Source organism: Lepidochelys olivacea, assembly GCF_965140295.1.
Source record: "Lepidochelys olivacea isolate rLepOli2 genome assembly, chromosome: 8".
Classification (NCBI taxonomy): domain Eukaryota; kingdom Metazoa; phylum Chordata; order Testudines; family Cheloniidae; genus Lepidochelys; species Lepidochelys olivacea.
The window spans coordinates 34,717,512-34,732,820 of NC_140418.1; the positions used below are offsets into that span (position 1 = coordinate 34,717,512).

At 40.5% G+C, this 15,309-nt stretch overlaps 1 protein-coding gene across 1 annotated transcript in view; it reads left to right on the top strand.

The window, feature by feature from the left end:
- The window catches only part of CTNNA1 (catenin alpha 1), a 202,582-nt gene that overhangs the window by 149,372 nt on the left and 37,901 nt on the right, over window positions 1–15,309 (top strand). The window contains exon 10 of the mRNA XM_084637020.1: window positions 4,334–4,426. Within this exon, the coding sequence (XP_084493146.1) occupies window positions 4,334–4,426 (93 nt within the window). The remainder of the gene's footprint in view (window positions 1–4,333; window positions 4,427–15,309) is intronic.

Sequence of the window (15,309 nt, forward strand, 5' to 3'; positions counted from 1 at the left end):
AACCTCATTCACACTGACACCGGGGCGTTGCAGTTGAGGCGCATCAAATGTTATTCCACTCGCCAAGGTGGAGTACCAGAAGTGCTCTAGCTGCGGAGTTAGAGCGCTCTACATGTCTTGCCAGTGTGGACGGGTAGTGAGCTAGGGTGCCCGGGACTGCTTTAGTGCGCTGTAACTCGCAACTGTAGCCAAGCCCTTAGTGTGCTCTTGCTTTCTCTGACTTTTTATTTTTCCTCAGTCCATCCCAGTATAGGAATAGTTCTTTCAAAATTTTAGGGCTTGGCTACACTTGCGAGTTACAGCGCATTAAAGGAGCCCTGGGCACACTAGCTCACTACCCGACCACACTGGCAAGGCACGTAGAGCGCACTGACTCTGCAGCTGGTCCGCTCCTGGTACTCTACCTCGGCGAGTGGAATAACATTTTGTGCGTCCCCACTGGAGCGCTGCGGCGTCAGTGTGGATGCCCTGGTCTGTTAGTTCGCTCTGATCGGCCTCCAGAAGTGTCCCACAATGCCTGTTCTAGCCACTCTGGTCATTACTTTGAACTCTACTGCCCTGCCTTCAGTGATGAGTTGTATCTGCAAGTCCTTCAAACCTAGGATGAAGGAGCAGCGTGATATCTAAGAGCGCTCTTAATGGATATGAGCAACTCATCTCAAAGAACACCAGTTACGGAAAAGGTAACTGTCTTAGATTTGGTTTTAAAGGAGACTTAGTAATTAGCTGTATTTTATAGACTTTTATGACTCCCTACTTTATCCTTATATATTACTTTATCCTCACACAATCATTTTGAGGTCTTCTCCTTCTGTTACAGATGGAGGGCTAAAGTATAGAGACAGTGACTTGTCCAAGGTAAGATAGGAACTCTGGCAGAGCCAAGAACAAAACCTAGTTCTTTGGGGTGTCACTCCATTGCCATAACTACAAGACTGTCCTTCCTCTCAACTGTTATGTGGTCTTTGGGAATATCTGCCACAATACACCTAAGAAATATTGAAGAAGAATTTTAAATGCACATTATAGTGCAGTTTCCTTCTTGATTAGGAGCTTAGTACATCATTTACAAAACTGAGGTTTTTGTCAACCATTGTGCAAATCATTTGAAACCATATTCTTGGGTTACATGTTGCAATGGAATTTCATATATTCTGTAGTTACTTGCAGTCCCGGCAGGATAGTTATCAAGGAAGGATTACCAGCATCAAGGAGATAAGGGGAAGAAATGAATATACAATACAAAATAAATTTCTTAAAATATCACTAAGCATCAGATTTTTAATTTGATTTCCTTTTTTGCATTCAGGTTGGATACACTGTTCTTAATTCAGCAAGTTATGCTTGGAGAAGCCAGTCTCTCCCATATCTGGCTGTTGTATGCCACTCTCCAGGCAGTTCTATACAGCTTCCATTCAGTATCCACTTGTGTGTGTGTGTGTGTGGTGCTAGTGTGCCATGGGGGCTCTGAGGTCCTGTTCACTACTGAGAATCTGGTCATTTAATTAGGTACAGATTTAGAAGCTGAATCACATTAAAATGTAGCCCGTCGGCAATATTGCCAATCCAGTGAAGGTCCTAAAAACTTTGGGATTAATAAAAAAAAAATTTCAAGTACAAAAAATACACTGGGGGCTCTTCTTAGTTGCTTTTGCGTTCTAAATCTTTAGGGTTCAAGACTTTCTCCACAACCACGAGGGCAAGAAGCTTTTTTTTTAATGAAAGCGGAGATTCTCACAATTATAGAACTCTGCAAACTGGTGCTTAAAGAAAAATGTATCAAATCATGACATGCAGTAAAAACACAAGAGTTGAACACATTGTGTAGAGTTTACATTGACCAGTGGTCACTAATTTCAGCATGTGCTAGGGATAATAGACTCCCTAGTAACTCTGGAAATTGACTGTGTAAAAATGATGACTCTCTACTTCAATTTGCCAACGGTGAACATTCAAAGTCACAGCCACTCATTTTAGTGACCAACAGTAAAAATTGTACTGTGTATTTTTTTTACTATCATTAGCTTGCTACCAGCACAGCGTGATTCTGTTCCATTTTATGCATCAACAGAATTGTTTGTTCAGCAGTTGTCTTATCTTCTTTGGGTTTTGATATGTACAATACCTAGGGGTCTAAATGGCCACCAGAATCTTCTTTGTTGATGATATGCAAGATGGAAAAGAGCTCAGGTTGATGCTCAGATTCTTAGTACGCAGGCATGGTATTTTAGGGAGAAGATCCTTATGTACAAAACTGAACATAGTTCGATAGGGAGAGGAAAAACATTGAACCATACCAAGTCATTTTTCAGAGCAGAACAGCAGTTTAAGGGATTTTTCAGTGTGCTGTTTTCACACTCAGTGCAGCCCAATAAAAATGAGCTTTTGCTAAATCAAAAACTTTTTATGCCCCTTTGAAACTACACAGTCCATAAAAACCACTGTCCCACCTGGCAGTCCGCTGAAGATTTACTCTGTCACTCTTAGCTCAATTTTAAGATGTAATTTTTTTTCGATGAAAACTAATTAAACTAAATAAAAGCTATAAGGCTAACACACCAATGATATTACTAAAAGCCGATAGAACCTGAACTCTAGTTTTGGAAAGAGCAACTTTATTACATTATCATTTTTCTTGTACATTTATGCACTTGGATGAATAATAATCTAAGATTATTCCACCACCATTGTGTACTCAGCCATTGAGAATTTGAAATGTACCGCTGATCAGGAGACTGTTTGATCTTCTATCATTCATCACTCAATTAGGAACTGAGGGTGTGGGGTGAGAAGTTTCTGCATCATGAATTTACTTTGAGCTGTAGTATTACTAATGGAAGTGGCAAGACTCTTCACTTAGGTTTATTGATATGTGATTATTATCTGTTGTCGCTGCTGCAGGAATGTTTTCTAGATGCGGTAAAGACTATGGTAAAGGAAGTGAATGAAAGGCATTGAAAAAAGTAATATCTGGCTGTAGTTCCTGTTAACTTTATCTAAAATCTTATGTATGAATAGGTAGTATACTTCAATTAAATAAGGTAACTACCCCACATTTTCTCTAAAAATATGTTTGGTTAGATATATGGTGCATTTATTGGCCTTACTGAACATAACTTGAGTTATCGTCTTTGAGATTCAGTCACTACTTTGGGCAGGTGCCTTTTGCCATTTCTAGTAGGATGGTACACAATGTTTATCTTAGTTCAGTTGTCTTTATGCTATTTTTACATCTTTCTAGGCTCAAATGTAACTGTATTGGAGCTCAAAATAAGCTTGTCATTCACCCGTCAAATAAGGAACATAATTCAACTTTAGATTTTCCTCCCCTGAGAGCAGCTCCAATATGCAGAATACCTTCCATTGCTAAAAAAACAAAATAAAAATATTCTATGCCCCTTCTCTTCCTCCCCCATCCCTCCCGCACCCAAAAGGTCTTTGTTTCAAGATGGCCCACTTAAAGAGAAACTGTCAGGTTTTAGGCTAAAAATTTGATCTACTGTTTTAGCATCACAAGACTCCATGCAAATCTTGGGGAATAGTAGGTGCTCTTGAGCTCTGTCTGCACCAGTAAATACTGTTTTGCATAGATCTCGTAACTTCGGTCAGTGATTTTCTCTGCACTGTGGTGGTGGGGGATGTTATGTTTCCCAGAATCCTGCAGTTTTAAGGGAGGTCAAATTGTTAAGCTAAACTGAAATGTTTTTTATGCAATAATAGCTAATTACGTTTCCATATACAGTAGCTAAGGCACTTTCCATGCAAAGGTACTTTTTTTTTTTTTTTTTAAAGTAGATTAAGCTTCACGGTACTACTGCAGTTGTGCACTATATATGTATGTTGTATCTTCAAACATTTTGACTTTGTATGCTCCAGCATTTTCATGTGGTGATTGTTCAGGGAAGAGGGTTTAGGTAATAAGTACTATAAGGCTTAACCCTCAGATGGTCAGCAATTTGTTCATCCCTACATTTTTAAAATAAAATAGTTGGCTTACAGCTTTTTCATTCTGATGTAGTTTATAAGTAGGAATGGGCACTTAACTGTGACTTCAAGTATCATTAATGGTGCCCTTGTGGCAACCTCTCAGTTGAGTAAATGGGAGCACTGATGACAGCCTTTCTTATTTGAATGACTATTTTATGATCTGCTGGCTTGTGACAAAACAGATGTTGCTGGTGATTGCAAAGCTGTATTAGATTGAGTTTCAAGAACTAGGAGAGCATTTCTTGAAGGCTTCTTGATCACAGAACAAAGAGGTTGTAATTTTTGCATGTTAAACAGAAATAAAAACTGCTTTTTTAAAGTTTTTTTCTCTCTCTCTCCAATATAGGTTGCCAACTTGGCCTGTTCCATCTCAAACAATGAAGAAGGTGTGAAACTAGTTCGCATGTCAGCAAGCCAGCTTGAAACTCTCTGTCCTCAGGTAATTTGCAAGCTTGAATATTTCATAGGTGTACATGGGAGGAGGGAATATCTGAAGCAGTGGAAGTGGACTGGGTATTGAAGGAAGAACAACTGGGACAGGAACTTCCCTAAAAACATATGCCAGAAGAGTTGGTTTGTGATTTTAGGCTATCTGATTAGCCTACTACTACATCTACTAGTACATAATATCAGGTTTCAGAGTAACAGCCATGTTAGTCTGTATTCACAAAAAGAAAAGGAGTACTTGTGGCACCTTAGCGACTAACCAATTTATTTGAGCATGAGCTTTCGTGAGCTACAGCTCACTTCATCGGATGCATACCGTGGAAACTGCAGAAGACGCCTTCTGCAGTTTCCACGGTATGCATCCGATGAAGTGAGCTGTAGCTCACGAAAGCTCATGCTCAAATAAATTGGTTAGTCTCTAAGGTGCCACAAGTACTCCTTTTCTTAGTACATAATATGTGACCCACTAGATTCAAATAGTTATGTCTAGACAAACTGCTAGACAGTCACTAGTAAAGATATATAGTATATATGCATGCTCATGTTGCAGAAGAATGTGGTATGAAGAAAGTACAATTGCATCTATCAAAATGAGTAGGTTTAAGATATGACCATAATATGAAATGCTAAATACTTTACATGCCCTTTACTAAGTTGCTGTAAAATGATCTTGTCCAAGTAGTAGAACTCATAAACTTATTAAAGATCCTCTTTGATAGGGAGAAAAAAAATAGATCAAACCAATCAAACTTTTGGTTAAGATCACATTTTTTTTGATTCACAGTTCTTTATTGCAACCAGGAAAACAGTAAAGCACTAGGCTGTCCTATTTAATCACCTAAGTTTTGATGTCATAAATACTTATGACTAGGTAGCAGGAGTGAACCACAGACGTTTGGTGCTTGTCAATGCTCATGATCGCTTAAAGGAAGGCCAGTGACAAATTCAGAGATCTGAAATACAGAAATAAACAATTACAAGAGGATAAGGAAATATATATTTTAAAAATATAATGTCCTGTTCATCCATTGTTAAAAGTGGAAAAATTGCATACGGATAAAGAATTCTGTCAGCTTAATACAGTGTTCTCCAAACTGGGGCGTGCTCCCCTAGAGGCGCATGAAGGAATGTGAGATGGGGCCCAGGCCAGCCCCCACGGGTGCAGGGAGGGAGAGGCACCCAACCCTGCTCAGCCCCCAGGCACAGCCCCGGTCCCAACTCCGCTCCTGGCCCCAGCTGGAGCCCTGGCTCCATTCCTCTCCTCAGCTCTCAGCCCCAGTCATCGCTCTGCTCCCAGCCCCGGCTCCCAACCGCAGTTTCAGGGGTGGATGGGGGTTGGCATGGACAGGTTCCTTTGGGGTAAGGCGGGGGGTGATGGAAAAAGTTGGGGGACCACTGGCTTACTATATGGGCTCAGAGGCTCTCAGTCTGGCAGTTTGGCTACATTAAAAGCAAGAAGATACTTTTCTTACTTGTAGGAAGCTTTTAAGTGAACTAAAAGTTGCTAAGTCTGGACAAATTGGCAAAAATCAGTCTTCCTAATGACTTTTCAGTCATAGATATAGATTAACATGTTCCCTTCCAATGCACGAGTCTCCAGTTAACCAGTGCCACATTTAAAGCCTGGGGAGACCAGTTGCAATATTGAGAACTCTCTATTGGTTCAGGAAGAAACATTAGGACAATCATAACATTAGGTCAGCTGAATTCCCCTGCACTATACTTAGAGTATATTACATATTTGTAAACTACATTAAAACTTACATTAAGAGCTAGTTTATGCATAAAAAATGGAGCATTCCTAAGCACACCAATGGGGTGGAAGACCTGGTGAACAGTGTGAGCTTCCTTCCTGAAAAATTACCTTTTGAACTCATCTGAATGTTTTTCATAGTGTGAGGATGTATATTATTGAAAGTCTTCTGCTAATGTGTTAACATGATTCTGACTTCTCAAGACCAGCATCACAAAACTTCCATGTACTCTACCACGTTCAAACAAGCTTTTATATGTGTGTGAGATAGTGAAAATAAAGACAAATTCATGACGGATGTAAAGTTGGGGAAGGAACCAAAGCCTTAGTCACAGAAATTATATATTGCACTAAAAACCAAATGTATAATACATTCTTCAGAAAGATGTTGGAAGAGGAAGCAGCACATCATGGAATATTCTTAAATACTCCTGTACATAATCAGTGCTGATTATAAAGTTGTTTCTATCCATTTGCATCTGAAATGGATGAGACCAAAATGGAATGTAAGAAAGGACAACTTGCTGTAAAAATGGGAATTCTTTAAGAAAAAACTTTCTATTCATTTATCCTAGATAATCTACATTTAATTTCCACTGTTTTACATCTGAAACTTCAGGCCTCGGAACTAGTGTGCATTTTAAAGAGATTTTTTTGGTTTAGAGGTTGTAAAATTACAATGTTAGTGAGGACTTTGAGGCAACAAGCAAATAATTTACACATTCTGTAGAACTAATCGCCAGGGCTTTGGGGAGAGGCGATAGGAGAGAGTCTGACTAAGGGCTGAATCAGCAGAGTGCTGTATCTTGGAACTCCAGTACCTAAAAGTTTAAAAACTTGGAGACTTTGAGGAACAGAGAGATTTTTGTAATGTCACTAACTCAACCCACACATTCTGAGATAAATGTTTTCTGCCCTCTCCAAGCCTTTAAATAGGTCGTAAACTTACTATTGGGGAGAATGGCAAGCACTTCACACAAGAGTTGCTTTGATACTTGGAAGTTTAAAAGACTTGTTTTTTAATAACTTAGTTCTTAAACAGTTATAGTAATCCTTGGGTTGGCAAACCTCTTAACTCTTTCACCGCCCCCCTTTGCAAGTTCTTCCACCCCCCACCCCATGACACTGATACCACTAGCTTTCCTGCAATCTAATATTTTCACTTCGTTCTGGAAACTCCCACAGCCCACCTCCTGACATCCAGCGTCTGCTGTCTTCCCATAAACCCTGGAAATATGTCCTTCACCTGAGCCTCTCTCAGCCCCGAACGCCAGTTTCCATCTCATCCACCTGACTCAGATACTGGGTAGCATTCTACTGGTTAAGATAAAACTAAAATGTAGCTTGTGGAAGTTGGTTAGATCTTACTGAAAGAAAGAAACTCAATCCCCCTGGAATTCAACTCTGTTTAGAAACGTGAAAATCTGTTTTTGGAGATTTTAAAATGCATTTTGAGTTAGGAATATTTGAGTAGATGATTTTGATAGACGTCAAATGTTGATAAGAATAACATGCATAACACACGTGGTAGGTGTGCAGAAAGCTAAGAGGGGAACTTGACATTGTTGTACGGCTCTTGAAAGGAAGTAGAGTTTTGGAGATACTTTGCAATGTTGTGATGTGATGCTGTTATTTAACGGCTGGACATTGACTGCTCTCACTTCACTTATGTTTGGAAAGAGGCTTGAATAGACCCAAGTAAAGCTCAGTTGCAGACTGTTATCTGAATGTTAGTGATATAGATTTAAATGTTATAAAACTAATATCTGGCTAAATTTCACTCCAGGTGGTGTCAGTTTTTGACAGCAAAGAGCCTGCTGGAGAAAGCCCCCTGCCAGAAAATTCACTAGGAACAGAAAACACTTGTGATCTCTCCTCTGCTGAGGGTCATAGGTGACTGGCTTAACCCAAAAGTTGGGGGTAGTGGGAGCTGACTCAACACATCTCCGTATGGCCTCTGCAGGCAGGGACCCTAGGGAGCCCTGGTGGTATTAAAACTTCCCTATCTCTGAAGAAACCCTGAAAGGACAGGACACAACATCACCTGCCCTTCCGTGGGGTCAATGCCAGCCCTGTATTAGTGCAAACGGGCCTCCTGGCCTACCTTGTGCCTCCCTGCACAGAGTTGTGTGAATCAGGCCTATTAAACAGATTTTAGCTAATTCCTGGGTAGAGTGACACTTTTTAAAAATAAATTTGGCCTTTTATCATATTAACATCTTGTTTTTAATAACTCTGTTTCACATCCTTACATTCATATTTTTGAAATGCTTGAAAAGCAACTAATTGCTTATAGATACCTGATGAAACAGATGGTAACATATGCTGATCACACCTACTGACACAGCATATAAAGGATATTAGTGTGAAAAATCCCATGCAGAGACTGGCAAATCCTAAACAAAGCTTTAAAATTTTAATGGTTTTAAAAAAGAAATCACGCACCCTGCTGCAGGTTTTTCAGCTGCCACTGTGCACATGGTTATATCTCCAGCCCACTTGTTGTCCTGTTTGGGGAAGGAGGCTTCCTCCCTCTTTTATGCCAAAGACTTTGTTACCCAAGCAGTACCTGCTCCTTTCTCCACCCATTTGAAAGGTTAGTGCATCTCCTCTAAATGCAGCAGCCAAATACCTGACCTAACCCTTCCAATGCCTAATTCAGGAGTCTTGAAGTATTCTAATGGCACTTCTGTCAAAACAGAGAATCTGAAGTAAAAGCTAAATACGAAAATAAATGTACCTAGACAGTACAGAAACTGATGATGTAGCATTTGATTAATTCAGGTTCTTTTACTCAGTAGCTCCTTGAAATTTGTTATAGGAAATGAGATTGAGTCACATATCTAGATACATGAAGACTTTTAGTATCCAAATAGAAGCAACTATAATTGCAACCATAGTAAAATAAGATAAATATAGCAGAATGGCCTTCTGCATTGTGCATATCACAACTTGATGGAAACCATCAGGTGTGAGGATGGAAAGAATTGGCAGAAGCACGGTAAGTGGGATTGACACTGTCATCCTAATTTCCCAGCTAAGGGGTTGGTCTGACAATTTTTTACAACCGTTTTACTTCAAGCCCCCACACATCTGGGACCATATTTGATTGGGTTTCAGCCTCCAGCCCACATCTGTTACACTGGGGAACAGTAATGAAGGTCTTGTCTGGTCGTGGAAGTTATTTACATCAGTATATTTCAAAACATAAATCTGGTTTCACTTCATGATTATGTGTGCCAAAAAGCCCCTAAAATCTGTTAATTTAAGATCAGTTCGTTATATTGTATTTTCTCACAAGATACATATTGCTAAATCTTTTAGCCCTAGGTCAAACACTTAGGTCTGGTCCACACGAGAAAATTAGATCGGTTAAATCACCTCAGTCAGAGATGTGAAAAATCTACAACCCTGAGCTGCATAGTTAAACTAACCCGAGTCCCCGTGTAGACAGCACTAGGTCAATGGAAGCATTCATCTGTTGACCTAGCTACCGCCTCTTGGGCAGGTAGATTACCTACACTACCAGTGTCTACACTGAAGTTCTACAGCGATGCAGCTGTGCCGCTGTAGCGTTTTAAGTGTAGACAAGCCCCAAGGCTAACTAGTCAGGTCTTATGCTAACTGCTGGGCCCTGTTAGGCCTCAAGCTTATTGAAAGCCTATTTTCAATTTTATTTTACATCTTCTGTTCCTGTGCATTGTAGCTTTAATTGTTTTTATGATCATTTCCTTAAGCACCTTAGCGTTTCCTAACATATAGCTTATAGTTTGATCCCAGGTCCGAACCTCTCAAGATCTGGTCAGGGGTCAATAGGCAGACTCTCTTTAGAAGGGAACCAGTAGGAGACAAATGGGATGAAGTCAAGAAGACAGCACAAGAATCCTGAGCAGCCATTTTGCTATTCTGGGCCTAGAAGAGAGGGTGGGAAAGGAGGGGCTGAAAAGCAAGGTGGCAAGTAGCAGTAAGTGTTACTGTTGTAGACTGTTTTATAGTGGACAGAACTTGCTCTATAGACTGTAGTGTGAGAACAGCTGCTAGTTAAAAACAGACTGGTATGCTTCAGAGGTTTTGTTTATCTTCATTGTTCTAATTCAGTGAAATGCAAAGTGGGAACAGCACAAATATTGAAAAATAAATAAGTCTATTTAAAAGTTCTTCCAGTTCTTATACTAACTGGGACACACACAAATTTAAGGGCTTGTTTATTTACTGGTGTAGTTATGTCAGAACAACACCCCCTGTGGATATGCCTTTTAAAGAAGTATAATCTAAATCAGAAAAAGGCACTTTCTAATTATAAAGTCAGTATATCTTCATGGGAAATTATAGCAGTAAATTTCTTTTTTATGTAGACAAGCCCTAAGCGTCCTTTTAACTGCTATAACATTACCAGAGTAAACGTTCTAGTGTGACCGGGAAGATACTGACTACTCTAAGCCCATTGGGACAAGTAATGAATTACAGTTGAAAGCAATTAATTTTTTTTGCTCACAACTTTAATTTTTCAACTGATCAGTGCCAGCACATCTAGAAAAGACAAAACCTCTCATTGTTTCTTACATTTGGCTTCCAGGTGAGGTGCTTCAGTTTCAGTGCCCCAACTCATAGTCCTAGTGAAGTACACTGAAGTTTGGCACATGATTCCAACACTGGAGTTGGATGTAAATGGAGATGACTTAATTGTCATTAATATGCACATCTGTTGCACCAGTTAAGCGTGCCTTTGTGGAAGGGGGGAGGGGTTCTGGCGGCGGAATGGTAGATGGCTTTGTCCACATTTAGAGCATGCAGTGTTTTAAATTTTGAACACTTTTTCTACCCCTAAGTAAACCACCTACATTTTTCTGTAAAGCAGAGATTTTAACGCTGAAGTTACGCTTTTACAGGTGTTAAAAGCACCTGAGAAGGAAGGCTAAGCTGTTCTTGCTTTGCACGTTTTTTTTCCCGAAGTAAACATGTTGACCATTGGCTGTCACCCAAGCCTATTTTTTCTCTTTTGACTTGAGCTGAACACTTTACTTTTTCAGCCACTTGGATTGCAAAGCAGGAAAGTCGCTTCTCCATTTCCTGTCAAGCAGCAGTAAAAATAAATAGGGAGTGAGGATGTAATGCAATTCCCAAGTTTATTACAGCTTTTTTGAATTAGACACTTCCACTAACCTGTACACTTGGCTCTGATCCTTTTCCCTGAAGAAACAGGCGGCTGTCTCTCTGCTAGCCCTGGGAGGAGTCCTCCTGCAGGAGTGATGACTGACCGCTTCTGAGCTCTTATTGCTGCAGTCCCCAAATACTAACATAACTAGCTTTTTCTTCCCCCCCAAATTCCATTCCATCCTTATTTTTTCTCCCCCACGATCTTTCAGTCCACTTCTACTGATTTTCTTCCTCTTATACTGTATCTCCAGCTTCCAGCAGCCAACTTGGCTCAGAGCCACAAAAAAGCTGTACTCCTTGAGCTGGACTCCAGCAGCAGTGAAACAGACTGTGCAAGGAGAGGTGTATGTGCAAAAAGGTGAAGTGCATCACATAGGTTATACTAAAAAGAAGAATGCTGATCACTGCTTCTCCAACAGCTGCTCAGCCCAGTGCACTGTTCCCTAACACATCCTCCAATTCCCTTGGTCAGCAAACAGTTATGACCTGCTGGTTAGCCTGCTCTTCGAGCCCTCCAAAATAAATCTACAGTTTTTGTCCCATGTGACAGATGGTTCCTCTGTGTGCCCATTTTCTTCTCCTTTGAAGTGGGTGGCTGATGGCAGATTCATTTGATTTCTTTGACTGACTGTTCTGTAGGTGTGTCTGCGTTCTAAAAATGCAAATGCACATGCTTGAAAAGGGACTGTCGATACAGCCACAATCCATCCAGAAAATGTATATAGTTAAAGAAGAAGCCATGAGAGGTATTCTGCTTAGACCACAAACTGTATGTACAGAGTTAAAGGCCTGATAGCGCAGATGGAATTTGGGCATACTACTCCAGGTTGGTAGCCACCTTGTGGATGGAGATGGAATGTGCCTCAGTAAAAGACAATTGTGAAGCTACTACCGGGCCCTGCACTAATCTTTGCCAGACCTTACAAGCTGGATTTCAGAGTTTCAGCTGAGAAAGTCTTTGGCACAGAGCTTCTTCCTGGTGAGGTTTCCCCTTTAAACTTCACACTGATCCTATAGTCAGCCTTTGAGATTTCTTTGTTTTTTCTTTCATTTCTGTCTTGCTGCTGGCTACTTCCCAAGTATAAGGGTTCATAGCCATACCTGCTTGTTGGAAAGATAATCTTACCTCTCAACTTTTAATGAAGCACTTTCACTGACTTAGCTCTCCCTTTTTATGGGGGATATGTGGAAAACCAAAATCACTTTTCTTCCTGGAAGACTCACTGCCTTTTCTGAAGGGTTTTTATATAGTTCATTTTTTGTGTTCAATTTTATCAGCATTAGTATGTTAAAAATTGTAGCTTTTGAGAAATTGCTTTATCAAGGAGACTATAGGGCCTGCTTTTATACCTGTAATCACCTCCATCATTGCAGGGAAAGGTAGCTGATCAGGGTGCAAGGTTGGGTAGCTATACTTTATTCTAAGAAAAAATACCAAGACAGTTTCCTTTTTCAGAGCATACATTGTGCAGATACAAGCAGCATGTGTGTCACTGGCATTAATGTTACCTGGTTTTAATACTCCCTGAAGCATGTTTTCATGCTTGCAATTGCAAAGGGAACTAGGAGAAGGATAAATTCAGGATTCTAAGGCTCTACGTTACCAGCCTCTGTTTTGGTAGTCATGGTTACTAGCAAAATACAGGGCTGAGAGAACTTCTGGAGGGTTGCCCCTTTTATCCTTCCCTTCTAGGGTTCTTATTACTGAGATTCATGTCCGGAGAGTTGTGGATGTCTAGATCCTGCTCTTTTGACTGACAGGCTGATAATGCATTAAATAACCAGGCCGGGGGGAACAGGTCCAGCAGTTCCTGTACCAGACCGTGAGTATAGAGTCTTGGAGAGAGAGGTTCTGCTTCCATCTTCTCTGCCAGGATGAAACACAACTGACATTAGCCTTGACTGAATAACAGGATCCTAAACATAAGACATACTGCCCTTGCATCTTCCTATTGCACATCCAGTGCAACACTGGCTACGATGAACCTCTGATTTAGTTCATACCGTAATAGTCGTAGGGTGATGAATTACAACTTATTCCTTTTAAAAACAATTGCTGAACATTTGTGAGATTTAAAAAAAAAAAAAAAAAGTTGGGAACCCAAATATCTTTGAAATCCATTTTCTTAGGCAATAGGAAGCTTCACTCAGAAACTTTCAAAACTCAAGAAAGAGCCATGTTCATAACAGGTTAGTAAATTAGTGTATTCAGTACACTCAAGTGTAAATTTGTCTTCATTACTTTCCTGGGGTGGAGGGAAAGTAAAACTTGTGCTTGTGAAAGCTTGTGACTGAGCACACCAGACAGAGTGCAGTCCCTTCAGTGCCATTTTTCAGCCCTTCATCTCTGTTAGGCAGCTTGCCACTCATGCTAAATTGTCATTATTTGTTTACATTACAGAACCTATCAAGCTCATTTTCACTTGTAACTTAAATCAGGATTTCAGCCCAAATCTTCAGGGCTGAAAAAGTAACATAACATACTAGTCTCCGTAGCGCAATATAACTTCTCTGCATTTTTCCCCCCAATCGTTGCTAATTTCCGAGATCCCTTGAGTAAATCAGCCAGCTTCTCCTGTCTGATTCATTCAGTGCCATTATGACATGTTTAACATCATCATCACTCTGTAATTAGTGAGTTATATTTAAAGAATGGGTTGTGACACTTCTGAATGAATCAGATAGGTGGAAAAAATGGATTTTATAAAAGGAGGCGCATCTGTTGCTTACTGTTTTGCTCACAGCTTTGGGAAATAATATATAGCTTTAAAAAGGCACAGTGGAAAAAGATATAGACCAAACTTAGTTAATTTGTTCCAAAGCTTGTGTTTGAAAACAAAAATCAGTATTGTTTATTATCATGGCTGTAGGAGTTTAGGCCAGAAGGGACCAGTAGATCGTCTAGTCTGACCTTTTGGATATCACAGGACACCAACACCACCCAGCAGCCAAACACTAAACCCAACAACTGAAATGAAACCAAAATATTAAAGCCTTCAGGAGACTAGACTCTTCTGTGCCTCAGACAGAAAATAGGAGGGACCAAGGTGCGTCAGTGTTCGAGGTTCCTGCAATGGCAGGAAAATGATTAAATGAGACACCCAGATAATCCTGGCAAGTGACCCACATCCACAGGCTGCCGAGGAAGGCAAAAAAAACAAACAAACCCAAGGTCACTGCCAATCAGACCTGGGGGAAAAATCCTTCCTGACCTCACATATGGCGATCAGTTGGACCCTGAGTATGTGAGCAAGAACCAGCCAGCCAAGCACCGAATGAATGTGCTCGATGCCACTTCAGAGTCCTGGCCCTTGCCACGCAATGTTTCTTCTCCAGTTGTGGCCATCCCTGATTCTTCACAGGAAGGAGATTTAAATAAAACGAAACACTGCCAAAATACATTGGGTGGGGGTGAGGGATATCCCTTCCTGACTCCTGCCAGTGGCTGGCTGAAAGCCTAAAGCATGAGCTTTAGGAACACAGACATAAATTGGAAGTGAGCCCCAGGATTGTTGAACCCTTCCTCCAACCATCACAGGCAACCTGGTCAGACAATCTCACTCAATTTGTCCAGCGTGCTCTCAAAACCAGTTAAGTTGTTTGCACCCACAGCTCCTATTAGGAGGCTGTTCAAGAATAACACCCTTCTGAAGGTTAGAAACCTCCCAATTTCCAGCCTGAACTTTGTTCATGGACGTTTTATATCCATTTGTGCTTGTGCCAACATTGTCGTCTAGCTTAAATAGCTCTTCACCATCCCTAAAATTACCCCCAATACATGTATAGAGAGCAAATATATCCCTTCTCAGCCTTTTTTGCTCAGCCTTTTTTGCTCGTCTAAACAAGCTAAGCTCTTCCAGTCTCCTCTCATAAGACAGCCTCCATTCCACTGATCATCCCAGTAGCTCTTGTCTGCAACTATTCCAGTTTAAATTAGTCTTGAACCTGGGTGACCAGAATTGTAC